The 18,570-nt window shown below is 46.5% G+C and overlaps 1 protein-coding gene across 1 annotated transcript in view; it reads right to left on the reverse strand.

Annotated features, from left to right (window-relative positions):
- LOC115458290 (zonadhesin-like) overlaps positions 1-18,570 on the reverse strand; it is a 162,617-nt gene that overhangs the window by 84,790 nt on the left and 59,257 nt on the right. Inside the window, exons 33-45 of the mRNA XM_030188153.1 lie at positions 17,732-17,860; positions 17,498-17,636; positions 17,109-17,250; positions 16,326-16,522; positions 15,917-16,058; positions 15,029-15,270; positions 14,760-14,908; positions 10,549-10,677; positions 10,315-10,453; positions 9,944-10,085; positions 8,675-8,871; positions 4,186-4,327; positions 75-316 (exon numbers count right to left, since the gene is read on the reverse strand). Coding sequence (XP_030044013.1) covers positions 75-316; positions 4,186-4,327; positions 8,675-8,871; positions 9,944-10,085; positions 10,315-10,453; positions 10,549-10,677; positions 14,760-14,908; positions 15,029-15,270; positions 15,917-16,058; positions 16,326-16,522; positions 17,109-17,250; positions 17,498-17,636; positions 17,732-17,860 — 2,131 coding nt within the window. The remainder of the gene's footprint in view (positions 1-74; positions 317-4,185; positions 4,328-8,674; positions 8,872-9,943; positions 10,086-10,314; positions 10,454-10,548; positions 10,678-14,759; positions 14,909-15,028; positions 15,271-15,916; positions 16,059-16,325; positions 16,523-17,108; positions 17,251-17,497; positions 17,637-17,731; positions 17,861-18,570) is intronic.

The raw sequence follows: 18,570 nt of genomic DNA on the forward strand, positions 1-18,570 counted from the left end.
ACTGCTTTGCTGATTCTTATAAAAGGTGATCAATCAAATGCAATAAACCTAAATCTATACAGTTCAATACTCACCTGAACCACTTTATTCTTCAGAATGGCTACTTCCACACCATAGGCCTCCACATAGATTGCTTTGACGTATGAGACAGAGGTATAGCCATTCCGGTACTCATTGGAAGCATACACTGCAAAGGGAACCATGGTGGAATTGCAAGGCTTAGCCAAAATGTAGGTACAGTTGCCATGGAAATCATACTTCTTCTTGTCAAAGGTAGTGTAATGGGGATCACCACTGGCAATGCAAGTTGACCAAACTGAAAGGCAAAGAACCAGATCATTGGTGGCTATAGTCAGCAAAGTCTTCATCTGGTTTAAGATTTGTAAGCCCTGATGTTTGAGGATTATGAGGACATGTCCGGGCAGCCGGGCGGGTTTTGCCAATCTGCCCGTTTGTCCAGAAATCCGGACAAACGGGCAGATTGCTAGCCTCCCCTCCCCTTAGTTACTACTGCCCTGGTGGTCTAGTGACCTCTTCCGCCTTCGGGACAGGAAAAAGCCCCCTCTTTCCTGCCCGGAGCGCTGCCCTGCATGCATCCTTCCTGTTGGTGATCTCGGTGCCGATTCAAAATGGCTGCTGAGAGTTGAAGTGATCTCGCGAGACTTCCAACTCTCTGTGGCCATTTTGAATCGGCACCGAGATCACCAACAGGAAGGATGCATGCAGGGCAGCACTCTGGGCAGGAAAGAGGGGTCTCTTTCCTGCCCCGAAGAGGTCACTAGACCACCAGGGCAGTAGTAAGGGGAGGGGGGTGATGGGGAGGGGTGGTGATGGGGTGTGTGGCAGGGGGGAGGGAAAAATGTGACAGGGGCGTGGTGAGGCTATGAAAGGGGATGGGCGGGTGTGTGGTGGGACAAAATATGGTAACCGTAGATTAGATGGCAACACCAGTATTTGAGAAGCAAAGCCAATGCTGAGCAGACTTCTACAGTCTGTGCTCTGATCATGGCAGATTCAGCACCAGTAGCTGAAGAACAAGGCCAGTGACGGGCAGACTTTTCTATGATCTGTGCCCTGATCATGTCTGGACAGATAAACCAGTGCCGGGCAGATTTCTATGGTCTGTGCCCTGATCATGGCTGGACAGACATAAATGGGCTGGAGTGGGGCTTCAATGACAGCTTCAGTAGTTGGAGAACAAGGCCAGTGCCAGGCATACTTCTACGGTCTGTGCCCTGAAAGTGGCAAAGGACAAATCAAGATCAAGTATGCATATGTAATATCACTTCATACCTTATGCTATTAGTTTATCTTGTTGGGCAGACTGGATGGACAGTGCAGATCTTTATCTGTCGTCCTATGTTACTGTGTGTTACAGTAACAGTATATGGCTGTATTTATTTTTTCCCTTGAAGTTCCTAGTGCATCAGTGTCTGTATCTAGCTGGTGGCTGGTAGCCTTCTTTTCTGGCAACCAATAAGAGTGAATGGTTGGTGGCTTTGTGGTTTGTTTGTTTTTTAGCCATCTGCAGACCTAGGGTCTCTAGGCTACATTTTTGACCTGCTGTTTTTTTTTTCCTATGTACTTCCTACACCTTTTCTAGTGCATGACGTACTCAGACCTTCTGGCACCAGATCCTGCCAGAGGATTAAAGCAGTTTCTGATAGTTTCTGGAATGGAGCTTAGAAGCAGGGGAGGAGTTGGATATTCCAAGGGCTGTTACTAGGGGCAGTTGTATACTCCCCTGAAGAAGATTTAAACTCTGACTTGCTGCCTGTTGGAAATATATTGTGTGTCATGGTCTCAGGCTCTCGGACACTGGCACCATGTCAGCCCTTGGACCGCTGCCGACAAGTGGCAGCAGTAGGCAAGACCCTCAACCAGGACTGGGTAAACAAGCAAGGCAGGAAAAGCTGGAACAACCAAACTGGAACCACAGGACTGGAACTACAGCAGTAGGCAAGCAGGGAATAAGCAGGACAAAGCAACCGGTCTTCAGCTGCACTTGACCACCATTCCCCAGGGGTTGAGCCCCCAGGTGCAGGCGGCCGGCAGGACTTACTGGACCTAGCTTGCAGACAGACTAGACCAACAGGATTCTCACACCGAACACAGGATACTAAACAAGCTTGACTAACACAGGGTTCGGTACTACTGAGGATTCGGGATTCTCAGAAAGGGAATAGGATACAGAACAAGCTAGACAGAAACAGGGTTAGGGTTCAGAACAGGAGTGCCCACAGGCACCCAGACAAGAACAAGGCATACAGTTAAGATACAAGACAAGGCAGAAGTCCTCCTACAGCACAGCAAGACAGACGTGCTCCTATCTGCACCAGAAGGGTAAAGCAGGAAAGCTTAAACAAGCAGGCAGAAGTGCTCCTAACGGCACAGCAAGACATAAGTGCTCTTATCAGCACCAAACACTAACCTGGATCTTTGGCATTTGCAAAGGCAAACTAGAAAGTTTCTAGGTGGCTAATAAGCCCATCAGCAGCTGAGCTCAGCTGCAGCAATCTCAAGGCAGCTAAGGGTGAGGCTAGCTGCCAAACTTCCAAGCAAGATTGGAGGGCTAAAATATCTGGACCGGACTGAAAAGAGAGTCTGCCATAGACTTTCATGGCAGCCACCGGTTCTGGCCACCAGAGGGCGAGAGGAGCACAAACCAAGAAAAAGTCACAATCGTGACATTGTGCTTCCATATAACATAGGTGTAAATGTATAGTTCAGGCTCTAACTAGCTCTTTTGTAACAGAAAGAAGTACATTATAGCTGTTTGAATTATTACTTGTAAGAAGCAGGAACAGGAGAAGGGGGAGGAGGGGGGCTTGTAAGTGAGAGCCCAAGGCCAGAAGGTGGGAAATTGACATCTGTGAGATAGAAGGGAACTATGAACAAAGAAAGCAAAAGGAAGGGAGAAGAGAGTGAGAAGTCCCAGCTGCTGTTACGCAGAACACTAGCAGACAGTCAGGTGACCATCAGCCAATGAGAAAAACTTAGGGGCAGACACTTAAATGTAACTATAAAATCTGTGGAATCTTATAGACCTGGTGTGTGTGTGTGTGTTTGTAGCTTGCAGTTTAGAGACACAAAGACACATCCATTCTTGCAAGGATGATTTTTGAACAATAAATTACTTAATCAATCTGATTTTGTGAGTCCTATTTTTGTATAGTTTCTCAGGTTATCTGGGGGCTATTTATATCACCGCCAAAAAATTTGTCTTTGGAACTTCTCACGCCACTGACCATACCTGACAAGGGAGAGCCCCATTCCTGCCAACGCTTGCAGCTAGCCCCGATGTGAGAGAGAGAGAAAGAGAGAGAGAATCATCCTGTCTATACCCAACCGGTTAGACATTCATGGATTCAGAGACTGGGGCAAGTGACAAGTGATTCTTGGGACACTCAGCATTTCCACCCAGGGAGCCCATACACCATTTCTATGGGATACTACATCTATGGCAAAGTGGAGGAAAATTTAAAAAAGGAAACATATACTTAACGGTACCAGATTACAGCAGCGTAGGTATTTAAATGTAGCATCTCGCTGAACTGTGCTATTAACTATCTGAATATCATCAGATACCCCTGAGCAGCCTTAACATTTTAAGAAGAGTGAGCAGGAGGAATGAATATAAGTTGGTGCTTCGATGCACACAAAGAAGAAACAAGTCCTCGTAGTCTAAACAGCATTCAGGAAAACAGCGAAGGTGACTCAAAAATGAATAGACGAAGCTTCAAAGGGTCTATGAATTTATTGCACAACAACCAAGACTCAACACAGCTGCGTTTCAACCAGTAAGGCCTGTCTCAGGAGTTTCTAGTGCTCTGGTTCTGTCTGTAAGTCAAGCGGCTGTTTCAAAAAATGGTGCTGTGGTGTTTGACATGACTGTTGGTTTTCATTGTTCCTGTGCGTCATCAATTGAAAAGTGCAATAAAGTTCCAGTTTTTTAAGTTGCATCATGGTGCGGTCTGGAATTTGGGGTAAATGGACTGTCTGATGCTTAGTTTGCCCGGCCCTCCAGCCTTAAGGCTGGCCCCGACCCTGGTCCCCCCGAATAAATTCTTCAAGTGCCCCTTCTTCCACCTTCTAGGCCATGTCTAGGTATGTGCCTAGGCACCTCCAAAAGGGAGGCTTACATTATGTTACTATGATCTTGACATTGGTCTAAGCAGAGCTTACCTGTTGGGAAGCATCCCTGTACAGCCGTGTTATTGGCACAGTACTCATCTGGGCCGCAGCTAGTATCAGTGCACTTCGTATTATTGTTGGCCAGACACTGGCACACTTCCTTGCAGGCCTCAGAAAAGATGACCTCACCAGGCTAGGAATCAGAAGAAACACACTGGGGTCAATTTTCAAAGAAAGTTCAGAACCTGACCTAGTGTTCTATAATTTAGCTATATACTGCTATAAGGTTCTACTTTAGGTATGCTACACTATTCCCCTTCCCCCATCTTTGCTTTTTTGTGTGCTACTGTTAGCCTCCACTAATAGTTACCTACAGGAATGCTTCCCTAACCATGAAACTCCGATAAGACTCCCGTTGCTATGGCACCTGTCTTGTTACAAATATATCCAATGGGACCGAAGGTGTGGCAAGGACTCCAATACACCCAATTATCACTCTCCGGTGTACGTGTACGACTTCTGATTGGTTCAGAGAGGGGGAGAGGTGATGGGAAGCTTCAGTACTATAAAAAGTGCTGGATATGCAAGATCAGGGTTACCATATTTTGTCCCCCAAAAAGGAGGATACATGCCCCGCCCCCACCATACACCCTACCCTGCCCCCTTTTACGCCCTCGCTCCGCCCCCTGTCACATATTCCCCTCCCCCCTGTCACACACCCCGTCACCCCCCTCCCTTACCTTACTACTGCCCTGGTGGTCTAGTGACCTCTTCGGGGCAAGAAAGAGCCCCCTCTTTCCTGCCCAGAGCGCTGCCCTGCATGCATCCTTCCTGTTGGTGATCTCGGCGCCGATTCAAAATGGCCACCGAGAGTTGACGTCTCGCAAGGTCACGTCAACTCTCGGCGGCCATTTTGAATCGGCACCAAGGATCAGCAACAGGAAGGATGCATGCAAGACAGCGCTCCGGGCAGGAAAGAGGGGGCTCTTTCCTGTCCTGAAGGCGGAAGAGGTCACTAGACCACGAGGGCACTAGTAAGTAAGGGGAGGGGAGGCCCGCCCACCAGAATGCCCGTTTGTCCAGAAATCCGGACAAAACGGGCAGATTGGCAAAACCCGCCCATTTGCCCGGGCATGTCCTCAAAAAGAGGACATGTCCGGGTAGATCCGGACATATGGTAACCCTATGCAAGATAAACCGGGAATAGCCCTCTGACAAGAGAGATTTTTATCCTTGCTCAGGAGGTATATTCTCCCGGGAAATATCCTTTCCCTTTACGCCCCATTACTACCATCAGGTGAGAATTATATCCCTGCAGCTAAGAATTCTTTCTTCTCTCCCTTTCATTAGTGTGGCTTTGTAACTTTCTGCAAACTCAGGTCCAGTGCTATTTCCTGGCTAAATCTTCTATCTTTCTTCCTCTTTTCTATAAGACAGAAAACTTTTTTTTTTTTTTTGTAAACTGCCTAAGTTAGCATTGTTAGATTTTTGTGAGGTTTCTCATGCCTGTCAGTGATAAACAGCTCCTGTTGCAGTAAGTAATTAAAAAACCACGCTTCTTTCTACCTTTACTTTTGGATTTCTTATTTCTAAGAATAGCACAGACCACAGGTGGGCTTGGGTGGGCCAGGGCCCACCCATTTATGGCTCAGGCCCACCCAACAGTAGCACATGTTTAGTGGTAACTGGAGGGAATCCCAAGCTCCGCCAGGTGAAGATTTTCCCCTGATGGTAACGAAAACGCTACTCGCCACGACACCGGCACCTGCGCATGCTCAGTTTTCAGTGCATGACTGCTGCCAAGGTGGGAAGAAGCGTTTTCCCACAAGCTGAGATACTTTTTTATTTTTTTGGGGGGGGGGGGATTGAACACTTGGTGCCCACCCAATTCTTGCCTAGGCCCACCCAAAATCTGTTCTCTGGCTACGCCCCTGGCACAGACTCCAAGCAGCATTACATTAGGCACTGCAGATTCGTTTGGGAGAATTTTCAGCCAAACTTAGGAATCCAACTTTTTGACTAAAACTGCATAAATTTAACCCTGCATTTGCCTATATTTAGACTCTCAAGTTAGGTGCCTAGCACAGAAAAAAATTCGAAATACGTTAAGCTCTTAGGCCCCGATATTCAGACCGCGGGAGTTAGCCTGGCTAACTCCCGCAGTTGACGCTGAGTCCGGATATTCAGCGCTGCCCAGTTAAGTTTGAACCAGCCAAAGATTGGCCTGCAATTCACGCGGCCAAATATGGCCGCCAAACTTGCGCTGAAAATTGGCGGATAGCCAGTTATATAGTGTGATATAACTGTCTAGCCGCTAGCCACTAACCATGAATTTTCAGCAGGTCATGGCTGACCATGACCCACCGCAAATTCGCAGATAGCCAGTTATGGGGGCATTTAACTAGCCAGGTGCCGATTCTGACCAGTTAAATGCTTTTGAATATCACGGGGTTACAGGGCTGTGTCAACACGGTAAGCGCGGTAAGCGTCGCAGGGGGGCACCTGCCTTCAAGGGCGCCGTGCCGTAGTTGTATTTAAAAAAAAAAATCTTACTCCTCCGCTCCATCCCCGATTCCCTGGCGCTTTAAATTTACCTCTCTCCGCCTCTGACGTCTGCGCAGTGTCAGTGAAAGCGCTGCCTGTCTGACGTCTCTCCACCAGCCTTCCCTTCGCTCGTTCGTTCCCTCTGTGTCCCGCCCCGCCCTCAAGGAAATGATGTCAGAAGAAGGCGGGACACAGAGGGAACGAATGAGCGAAGGGAAGGCTAGTGGAGAGACATCAGACAGGCAGCGCTTTCACTGACGCTGCGCAGACGTCGGAGGCGGAGAAAGGTAAATTTAAAGTGCCGGGGAATCGGGGATGGAGCCCAGCTCTTCCATGCGCCTTTCAGCCAGGCAGGTCCATGGGGGAGGGGGGGCGCGCATGCGCGCGCCAACTGATAGTCTGCAGGGGGGCGCCAGAGACCCTAGGCACGGCCCTGGGTGGTTAGGATGTTTTTACTTATTTAAATTTAAGAGACTGATTTTAGAAAACAAAACAAAAAAAAAGTCCTAAATTTTGATAATTATTGAAAGTAAATTTTTATTTAGAAAGATCCAGACATTTAACTGTTTAAGTTACATGCCTAGATCATTTAAACATTAGCCCCATTAGCATCAGCAACTGGACACATGCAAATGTCTTCACCTTCTAGAGAGTTTGTACAGTGACATAAATATAATGCCGATATTCAGACCACGGGAGGGATCCCGGCTAACTCCCTCTGTCGGTGGTCAGCTCAGATATTCAAAGTAGCACAACATTCTATTGGAGAATATCGAACAGAGTGAAAAAAAAATATATATATATTTTTTTTTTTTAATTGATGAAATGTAATTCAACATGAAATATGAGGCAAGGGAAAATATAATAACCAAAAAAGATTAAAAAAAACATGATTAAAAAATGTTACTATATTTATAAGGCAAGGGAAAATGTATCAACCAAAAAAAGGGTTGAAAAAGAAAAAACCATCAAAAAATGTTTGTCAAAATGTAAACAGAAAAAGTAACAGAACTGATTACTTGTAAAATCAAAGTACATGTTTGAAAATAAATACATATATAAGAATATAGTTAAGTCTGTTTATTTGTGGCTGGTTTAAACTTAACGGACTAAATTAATATTCGGAGATAGGCAGTTAAGTTTCAACCGGCCAAAAATATTCCAGCTATTTACATGGCCCGATGTGGCCGCTTACAATAGCCAGCTATATCAAGCGATGTAGCCAGTTATCTCCTAGCTACTAACCAGGAATATTCTGCAGCAGAAGCGTAGCCAGGTTGAGGGCGCGGGGGCAGCAAAGAGCGGACTGCCACCGGTGCCAGCATTTAATTTAAATGCCACAGATCGAGTCAAAAATAGGCACCGACACTGTCGGAAGTCCGTTTGGGGAGCGGCCGCTCCCATGCGAAACACCTAGCTATGCCTCTGTTCTGAGGGGGATAGTCGGCAATCCTCCCTGAATCAGTGGTGTAACCACAGGTGGGCCTGGGTGGGCCATGGCCCACCCACTTAGGGCTCAAACCCACCCAACAGTAGCACACGTTTAGCGGTAGCTGTTGGGGATCCCAAGCTCTGCCAGCTGAAGATATCCCCCTGATAGTAATGCAAAACTCTACTCTCCACGACACCGGCACCTACGCATGCTCAGTTTTCAGCGCATGGCTACTGCAGACTGCCAAGGTGGAAAGAAGCATTTTCCCTCCAGCTATTTTTTTGGTGGTGGTAGTGGGGGAGGGGGTTAACACTTGGTGCCCACCCACTTCTTGCCTAGGCCCACCCAAAATCTGTTGTCTGGCTACACCCCTGCCCTGAATATCGCAGGTGCCATTTCTGGCCTGTTAAATGGTTTTGAATATTAAGGGGGGACGACGACTGCTTAACAGAAACATTCGTGGTCAGGTGGAATAGGTTGCTTAGGGGACTGTGAAGCTCACTAGCCTTCAGTTATCAACTCAAAGGCTCCTCTGACTTATAAAGAGGAAACTCTAGGTACTACCTGGTAATACTGTCCATTGAAGGTACACCCACACTGCTCCTTTTTCACGCACTGTTCTCCACTCTGAACAAAGCCTGCATTACACTGGCATCCTTCTATGCATGGGTGGTCACATGACTGGCCCAGAGGGTGAAGACAGGTGGCTGGGCAAGCAGAACCACATGGCACGTAGTGGCTGTTTGAAGGGCACATAATGGCTAGAGGAAAGATAAAGAATTTTATGAATGCTTGTAGAGTCACGTGTGGAACTGAGTTCACAATGAGACATGTACAGATGACCTCCTTAATCATTCCAGCATATAAGTCGTAGTCCATATTGAGGTCTCAAAATGTAATAGTTAATAAACTCTCCCAGGTAAAATCATCTTACAGTTGTTGATCAGACTTTGATCTATCAGACCAACTCCCTGATGTCTGGGAAGCACAGTAAAACTTGTACAGATGTAACCAAAGATGATTTAACAGAACACAGTCTCATTCCTCTAGAAGACACTAGTCAAGTGGCATTCCTCTCCTGGAAATTATCCATTCTGTTTTACTAAAATCAGTATTGGTGAATTCAGTGCCATTTGCTACCCAGAGGCGTAGCCAGACTTCGGCGGGAGGGGGATCCAGAGCCCGAGGTGAGGGGGCGCATTTTAGCCCCCCCCCCCGGCCCCGCCGACCCTCCCCCCCCCCCAACCGTCTGTCATTGTGGACCCCGCCACCACCAACTGCCCCCCCTGCCAACGAAGGGGAAGGACGTCAGAAACGGAAGGAAGCCTTTTGCGAGGAGGACCTCGGCTGGCGGGGGATTGGGGTCCCCCGCCAGCAAAGGTAGGCGAAGGCGGGTGGTAGGGGTTGAGCGGGTCGTCGGCAGGGGGGTCCAAGCCCAAATCTACGGGGGCCCAGGCCCCACGTAGCTACGTCACTACCCATAGAAGACCTTACCATTGGCATACCAACAGCAGGGCAGTGGGTGCGCTCTGCCTCAGGTGCAGGCAGCAAAGAGCAGCCGTGCCGCTGTCGGCTCTGCTGGTACCCTGCTTTCTCTGATGTCAACTTCCTGTTCTGGGGCAGGGGACTAGCAGAGCTGACAGCCGCATGACTGCTCAGTGCATTCCTTTTACTGCTGGGAGGGAGGAGGGGTGATGCACCTGGAAGAGGGGGGGGGGTGCTCCGCCCTAGGTGGCAACCAAGCTAGGTATGCCACTGGATCTGACTATATCAGAGACATGCTTAATAAACTTCTTTGGGATCAGAAAGAGACTTTCAGCAGGCACCACTTACGGCAGAAACTCTCGTTCCTCCAGGGTCGCAAGGTGATGTTCCTCTCCTGGCACTCATTCACATAAGACTCCAGGGCCTCGCACAGCTGCCGACGGTCACCATCCAGCTCGCACATGTCATATACACAGTCTTTGAAGAAAGTCTGTCATAGAAACAGTAAGATACTGGGTTATAAAAAATTTCTAGAGGAAATGTTTGAGTTCTTTAAGATCGCTATATGCCACAGGTCTACAGCAGCTCCGAGCATTAACATATTTAAGAAGCAGAGCTACATCAACCATTCTTCCTTACAGAAATGTTTCTATTTCACTAGAATATTTTCCCTTTAAGATAAGCTAAACCCTGTAAGGAGAGGAAATAAAATCACTCACATTTGGATTGATCTTGTTATGACAGGGAGCAAAGGGCCCATGAGGATCCACCAGGATACCACAGTATTCAGGTCCCTCATAAGAGTCCTGCTCTTCTTCTGTACATTCTGGAACCACTATAGAGGTTGTCGAGTTACAGCTGTGAGGCAAAGAGAAGAGAGAGGAGGAAAGTCAGGCTATTGAGATCCTGCCACTAGTTAGAGACTTTTAGGAGGAACCTGAAAGATGACCTACTTGGTCTGGACATTCCAACTGTTTCCAAAGTCATTGACCTGAGCTACCAGTGCGCCATGGGGAGTCTTGAAGTCGTTAGTAGGGATTCCATCATAGTCACCACACAGTCCACAGAGCTGACCTTTATAGCTGAAAAGGAAAAGGAAGCCCATGGGTATCCTTTCTCGAAAGAAATGAATTTTCGGATTTTCTATGAGTACTGTTAGCGTTGCGTTGTCTTTACTGACGATGTAGCTTTTTTTTTGCTTAGATCATGAAGCCCTGCAAACTGTGGATCCCACTCTCAGTCAATAATTACTAGTCAGATTGTATAAGTCACTTTGAGGGTCTTTTAATAAGGCGCGCTGGTGTTTTTAGCGTGCACTAATGATTAGGACGTGTTATACGCTAGAGACACCCATAGGAATATATGGGCATCTCTAGCGTTTAGCACGTTCTAATTATTAGTGCACATTAAAAACGCTAGTGCACCTGATTAAAAGACCCCCCCCCCTTTGTGAGGGTACCATGTGTAGTACCAACCGGCTACGTAAGCCATGATATCACATGGGGCAATATTCAACCACCAGCTAAATTAGACCCAGATCAGGAAGCAGGTGAAAGCTTGGCTCTTCAACCAGGTCGTTAATGGAAGAAGTAATTAACTTAATAGTCACACACACAAGGAGTGACACCAGCTGCACGTACTATGGCAGGACATGGTTATCCACTCCTACCCCAGCTAAGATAATGTTCAAGCACCTTTCTGACCTCATTTGCAACTTTCTTTAAATTAGTACCTTATTTTATTGCTCTTGTTACTCCATCGTATCTATCTAAAGTTCCATCCTTGCTTACACCCTATGCTGTCCATTAAAATGTTTGATTGTGTACTGTGTTGACATACTATGCAATACTTTGTATTATTTGAATGTTTTTACTACTGTAATTGTCTATTGCTTATGTTTGGCTTATTCTTGCTGTGCACTGCCTTGAGAGAATTCCTTCAAAAAGGCGGCAAATAAATAAATATTTAGTGCCGGACCCTATCCAGCTACTGGTGCTGAATACCCAGACACCTGACGGCGCACGTGAGTTTTCTGGATACGGTCAATATTCAGTGCAATACACAGGCCAGCATTATATATGGCACGCTTTCCAAAAATACTAGGACTAGGGGCCATGCGATGAAACTACAGTGTAGTAAATTTAAAACAAATCGGAGAAATATTTTCTTCGCCCAACGCATTATTAAACTCTGGAATTCGTTGCTGGAGAATGCGGTGAAGGCGGTTAGCTTGGCAGAGTTTAAAAAGGGGTTACACAGTTTCCTAAAGGACAAGTCCATAAACCACTACTAAATGGACTTGGGAAAAATCCACAATTCCGGGAATAACATGTATAGAATGTTTGTACGTTTGGGAAGCTTGCCAGGTGCCCTTGACCTGGATTGGCCGCTGTCGTGGACAAGATGCTGGGCTCGATGGACCCTTGGTCTTTTCCCAGTGTGGCATTACTTATGTACTTATATCCTCTACTTGGCTCACTTTTATTACATAGAGCAGTGATTTAACCTATTGTGATGTCATAGTGGCTCATTCCACCAATAAGAGCCAACCTCATTAGTGATGTCACAATGGCTTGATTGTATAGAATGTTTGTACGTTTGGGAAGCTCGCCAGGTGCCCTTTGCCTGGATTGGCCGCTGTCGTGGACAGGATGCTGGGCTCGATGGACCCTTGGTCTTTTCCCAGTATGGCATTACTTATGTACTTATTGCATATCGGTGGTGCCTGGATAACTTCTGGCTGTGCCCTGACTCTGTCCACAGATCACCCTGGCACTGACTGGATAGTGCCACAGTGGTTGGAGCTGCTGAATAATTGCTCCAGGACAAATCAGCAACTAGTACTTCTCATTTATATAACGCCACTGGACATATGTACTTAAAGCATCCTACTTTCCCACCGCGACACAGCTCTTTACAAGCTTGAGCAATGTGGAGCTGGAAGTTTGGGCTAGTCTCGAGGCTTGAAACTGCAAGACCAACCCAAACTTCCAGAACCACATGGCTCAAGCTTACAGCGAGCTGAGTCATGGCAGGGAAGCAGGAATCCTGCTGTAAGCATCACAAGCATTGGCAAGCTTCTGAGGGCCAGAAAAAAGCACTTGGAGGGCCGGTTTCTGACCCTCAGGCCGTAGGTTGGACAAGCCTGTACTCATGGTTTTTTTTTCTTATTATTCCTGAACTATTGCCGAGTTCAATTTCTTGCTTTGTAATCCACAATGAACTGAAACGTATCTGCGGAATATAAGTCACTAGTAAAAAAGGCCCGTTTCTGACACAAATGAAACGGGCGCTAGCAAGGTTTTCCTCGGAGTGTGTATGTTTGGGAGAGTGTACGTGAGAGTGACTGTGTGAGAGTCAGAGTGAAAGTGTGAGTGTGTGTGTGTGAGAGAGAGAGTGAGTCTGGGTGTGAGTGTGTTTGTGAGAGTGTGTGTGTGAGAATGAGAGTGTGTGCAAGTGTGTATGTGAGACACAGTGTGAGAGTGTGTGTGTGCGAGAGAGAGAGTGTGTGTGAGACACAGATTCTCTGTGAGAGTGAGTGTATGAGACCAAGCGAGTGTGTGAGTGACTGTGTGGCACATAGAGAGTGAATGTGATACATTGTGAGACAGAGTGTGTGAGAGTGAGAGTCAGAAAGACATTGTATATGAGAGAGAGAGTGTGAGCCTTGCCCTCCCAATCCATGGCCATCTGTCCCCTGCCCCCTCCATTCATCCTTTTCCAGCAATTCCCCTCTCTCCCTGAGCCCTGCCATCTCAATCCATGCCCATCCATGCTTCTTGTCACCTGCCCCCTCCATTCATCCTTTTCCAGCAATTCCCTTTCTCCCTGGCCCTGCCATCTCAATCCATGCCCACCCATGCTTCTCTGTCCCCTGCCCCCTCCATTCATCATTTTCCAGCAATTCCCCTCTTTCCCTGAGCCCTGCCATCTCAATCCATGCCCATCCATGCTTCTCTGTCCCCTGCCCCCTCCATTCATCATTTTCCAGCAATTCCCCTCTTTCCCTGAGCCCTGCCATCTCAATCCATGCCCATCCATGCTTCTCTGTCCCCTGCCCCCTCCATTCATCATTTTCCAGCAATTCCCCTCTTTCCCTGAGCCCTGCCATCTCAATCCATGCCCATCCATGCTTCTCTGTCCCCTGCCCCCTCCATTCATCCTTTTCCAGCAATTCCCTTTCTCCCTGGCCCTGCCATCTCAATCCATGCCCACCCATGCTTCTCTGTCCCCTGCCCCCTCCATTCATCATTTTCCAGCAATTCCCCTCTTTCCCTGAGCCCTGCCATCCCATCTCAATCCATGCCCATCCATGCTTCTCTGTCCCCTGCCCCCTCCATTCATCATTTTCCAGCAATTCCCCTCTTTCCCTGAGCCCTGCCATCTCAATCCATGCCCATCCATGCTTCTCTGTCCCCTGCCCCCTCCATTCATCCTTTTCCATCAATTCCGCTCACCCTGAGCCCTGCCATCTCAATCCATGCCCATCCATGCTTCTCTGTCCCCTGCCCCCTCCATTCATCCTTTTCCATCAATTCCCCTCTCACCCTGAGCCCTGCCATCTCAATCCATGCCCATCCATGCTTCTCTGTCCCCTGCCCCCTCCATTCATCCTTTTCCATCAATTCCCCTCTCACCCTGAGCCCTGCCATCTCAATCCATGCCCATCCATGCTTCTCTGTCCCCTGCCCCCTCCATTCATCCTTTTCCAGCAATTCCCCTCTCTCCCTTCCATGACCCCCCCTCGCATTGTAGTTACATAAGTATATAAATATTGCCATACTAGGACAGACCAAAGGTCCATCAAGCCCAGCATCCTGTTTCCTAACTGATAGAATAATTTTCAATATGATGTCTATGGGAAAACATTGTTTTATCTGCATAAATCAGCTGTCTGCATTTGAGGGAGGGATGGAAAGGGCATGGCTGGTGACCCACAGCATACATGTGCTTTTCTATTTTCTATTACCTGCACATAAAGGGAGTTGCAGAAGAAAGACTCATAGATAAAAAGGAACCCCATAACTTTCAGCGATGTGAATGTGATGATAAATTGTCCCCATATTGCTCAATTTCATCTTTTTTATTTCCACCCGCTACTTCATATCTTGCTTTCTACGTCCTCTGCTATTGGTATCCCCACCTGTAAACTTTCTGTACTTACTCCTCGATCACTTTTACATCAGAGTAGTGATTGCCGTCATATCTCACAACCAGGCCAAAATCCGTTTGCACAACCATATATTTCCCAGAGGATGACAGGGAAAGTCCAGGGACTGGGTTGATTGGAATGTTCACAGTGGTGCCATTCACCTGAAAAATAGTCCAGCTATCAACTTCAGCTTCTGTTCAATCATAGGTCCTCACTAATTGAGTAAAGACTGTATTGCCAGAAGAAAGACAACATGTCATTTTGATTCTTCAGGCTCTCACCTGAACCACCTTGTTCTTCAGAAGGGACACTACCAATCCATACACCTCCACATAGATTGCTTTGACGTACGAGACAGAGGTATAGCCGTTCCGGTACTCATTGGAAGCATACACCGCAAAGGGAACCTTGGTGGAATTGCAAGGCTTAGCCAAAACGTAGGTACAGTTGCCATGGAAGTCATACTTCTTCTTGTCGAAGGTGGTGTAATGCGGGTCACCAGATGCAACACAAGTAGAAGAGCCTGAAAGCAAAGCAGCAAAGTGATGAAGCCATCCATCAATTTAAATTAACATAGTAAAACAACATAGTAGATGATGGCAGATATAGGCCTGAACGGTCCTTCCAGTCTGCCCAACAAGATAAACTCATAGTATAAGGTATGATGTGATGCTACATACATATATTTGATCGTGATTTGTCCTTGCCATTTTCAGGGCACAGATCTTAAAAGTCTGCCCAACACTGGCTTTGCTTCCCAATTACTGGTGTTGTCATCTAATTGCCACTAAGCTTGATTGGTACCATGCCTTCTATAGAGAATTCTTTTGTATTTATCACATGCATTTATGAATTTCTTTACCGTTTTTATCTCTACCACCATGGGAGGGAATTCCAGGCATCTACCCCCGTCTCCATGAAAAAGTACTTCCTGATATTGTTCCTGAGTTGCCCCCCCCGCCCCCCCAACCTGGCAACTGAGGGGGGACCGACTGAGTTCTATTGTACCCACTTAATATTCTATTCTATTCTTTTCTACTCTATGTATTTATATCCCGCTTCCATCAATGAAGAATCTAAGTGGGTTACAATGAGATTACTAAAGAAAATCAAGAACCGAAAGATCCTTAATCATTCAAATATCTTTTGATTAAAACAACAGAATGTACCTTTAGGGAAACATCCCTGGACACCTGTGTTGTTGGCACAGTACTCATCAGGGCCACAGCTGGTATCGGTGCACTTGGTGTTGTTGTTGGCAAGACACTGGCACACCTCATTGCAGGCCTCGGAGAAAATGACCTCGCCAGGCTAGAAGTTACAGAAATTAAACTGGCATTAGGAGGAGCGAGCACGCATTACCCTTTGTGAGTTTGGGATGCACGGCCCTCTCTCGTTATTTAGAGGCGTCCTAGAGCTATGGGTATGAACTCCAAAAACGTTAAAATATGTGCCCCTCAAAAGAATGTGTTTCTAGTGATGTCATAGTTGGAATCCCGCAGACGGTTAAGATTAGTTCTGTAGTACGTCAGACTGAAGAAGCTATTTCGTAGAGCATGAGAAAACACTGGCAAATACCTGGTAATACTGTCCATTGAAGGTACACCCGCACTGCTCCTTCCTCACGCACTGCTCTCCACTCTGCACAAAGCCTGGATCACACTGACATCCTTCCACACATGGGCGGTCACATGAGTGGGGCCGAAGATTGAGACATGTGGCTGGACATGCAGAGGCACATGGCTCATAGTGACTATTAGGAGGACACTTAATGGCTGCAGGAAGAGAAGACAGACATGAATCATACGATGAAAGTGAGTGGGGCCACTGAAATTCAATGGAAAACACTTTTAGTATGGGGAGGCTGGGACGGTGAGGTAACTGGGAGTTACGAGTTTGGGTTGATTGTGCTGCTTGTGTGTCCGCTGTGCTTGTTCTGTGTCCATTACTGTTCATTTGTGTTTGACGTTCAACACAAAAAGCAGTTAATCAAATATCTAAACCCCCCCCCCCCCCCCCTGTTTACTAGGCCTCGCTAGTGGCTGCCATGCATTAATGCCAACACAGCTGTATCAGCATTGCCATGCGGCAGTCACTAGCACGGCCTAGTAAACAGGGAGAGGTAATAAACAAAGCAAATCTAAAAAAAATTCTGATTACTGAAATGTAACTGTAAAAGTCTGTAAATGTATTTATTTTCTTAACCTTCTACAATGAATGATGTTTAGATCAGAAGAAAAAAAAATTAAGGATCATTACCCTATGCTACTTTGTTGGCCACAGAAATCCTAAATACACTGAATTTGTTCAGTAATCCTCAGAGGGATCAAAAAGAAGCGTTCAGCCAGGGATGTCACTTACGGCAGAAGCTCTCATTCCTCCAGGGTCGCAGGGTGATGTTCCTCTCCTGACATTCATTCACGTAAGACTCCAGGGCCTCGCACAGCTGTAGTCGGTCACCATCCAGCTCACACATGTCATATACACAGTCTTTGAAGAAGGTCTGTTATAGCAAAGCAAGATATCATGATTTGTCAAAACTCCTAGAGGAAATGTTTGCATTGAGTTGTTTCGATTGTCATATGCCACCAGATTCCAGCAGCTCCAAGCGTTAAGAAGGGTCACTACACCAACCATCCTTTTCTTATAGAAATGTCACCTATTTCACTAGCTAATCTTTTTTCTTCTAAGACTCTCCACCAGGACATGTTCCCCTCAACCCTGTAAGGATGTAAAATAAAGTCACTCACATTTGGATTAATCTTATTATGACAGGGAGCAAAGGGCCCATGAGGATCCACCAGGATACCACAGTATTCAGGTCCCTCGTAAGAGTCCTGCTCTTCTTTTGTACATTCTGGAACCACTATAGAGGTTGTCGAGTTACAGCTGTGAGGTAAAGAGAAGAGAGAGGAGGAGAGTCAGGGTATTGAGAGTCTGCCACTAGATCAAGACTACTAGGAGGAACCCAAAAGAATACTTACTTGGTCTGGACATTCCAGCTGTTTCCAAAGTCATTGACCTGAGCTACCAGTGCGCCATGGGGAGTCTTAAAGTCATTAGCAGGGATTCCATCATAGTCACCACACAGTCCACACAGTTCACCTTTATAGCTACAAAGAAAGAAAACCATTGGTATACTCCTTCCAGAATAGTATCCATGTAAAAGAAAATTGACAAAGCTTAAGTGGCATACCAGCAAAGATGAAAGAGGCCAGTCTGAACTCTGCAACACAACGAAACCAAAGCACGTAATGGACATAACATAACTCTTCTGCTCTACGATTCCCTCATGTGTCTGTTCCATATGAAACCTTATTTTACCACAACATCACTTTGTATTTGTTCATACCGGAGTCGGCAAACGCCTCTCCAGTACTATGTAAGCCACATTCAGCCTTCAAATAGGTGGGATACAAATGTAACAAATAAATAAAATATATCTTTAACAATATGGACCTAATTAACTGGACAAACTGAAGATTTTGAACTTGAGGTTAGTATTTCTAGAGCAGTAGAAAAATCATATGCCCAAAGTATGGGAACTAAGGTTTTAGATCTTGAGGCTGATTTCAATTTAGTGGCAATCACAGAGACATGGCTCACAGAGAACTATGGCTGGGATATAGTTATACTGGGCTATAACCTGTTCAGGAAAGACAGGGTAGGAAGAAAGGGAGGGAGAGTGGCATTGTATGTTAAAGATAATATTAAAGCCACACAATTGTAGGACCTATAGAGTAAGGAAGAGGCACCATGGGTCAATCTAGAAAAAGGAAATGGCAAATGTATTTACATTGGTGTGATATACAGGCCTCCTTCA

Source organism: Microcaecilia unicolor, chromosome 14, assembly GCF_901765095.1.
Source record: "Microcaecilia unicolor chromosome 14, aMicUni1.1, whole genome shotgun sequence".
NCBI classification, from domain to species: Eukaryota; Metazoa; Chordata; class Amphibia; order Gymnophiona; family Siphonopidae; genus Microcaecilia; species Microcaecilia unicolor.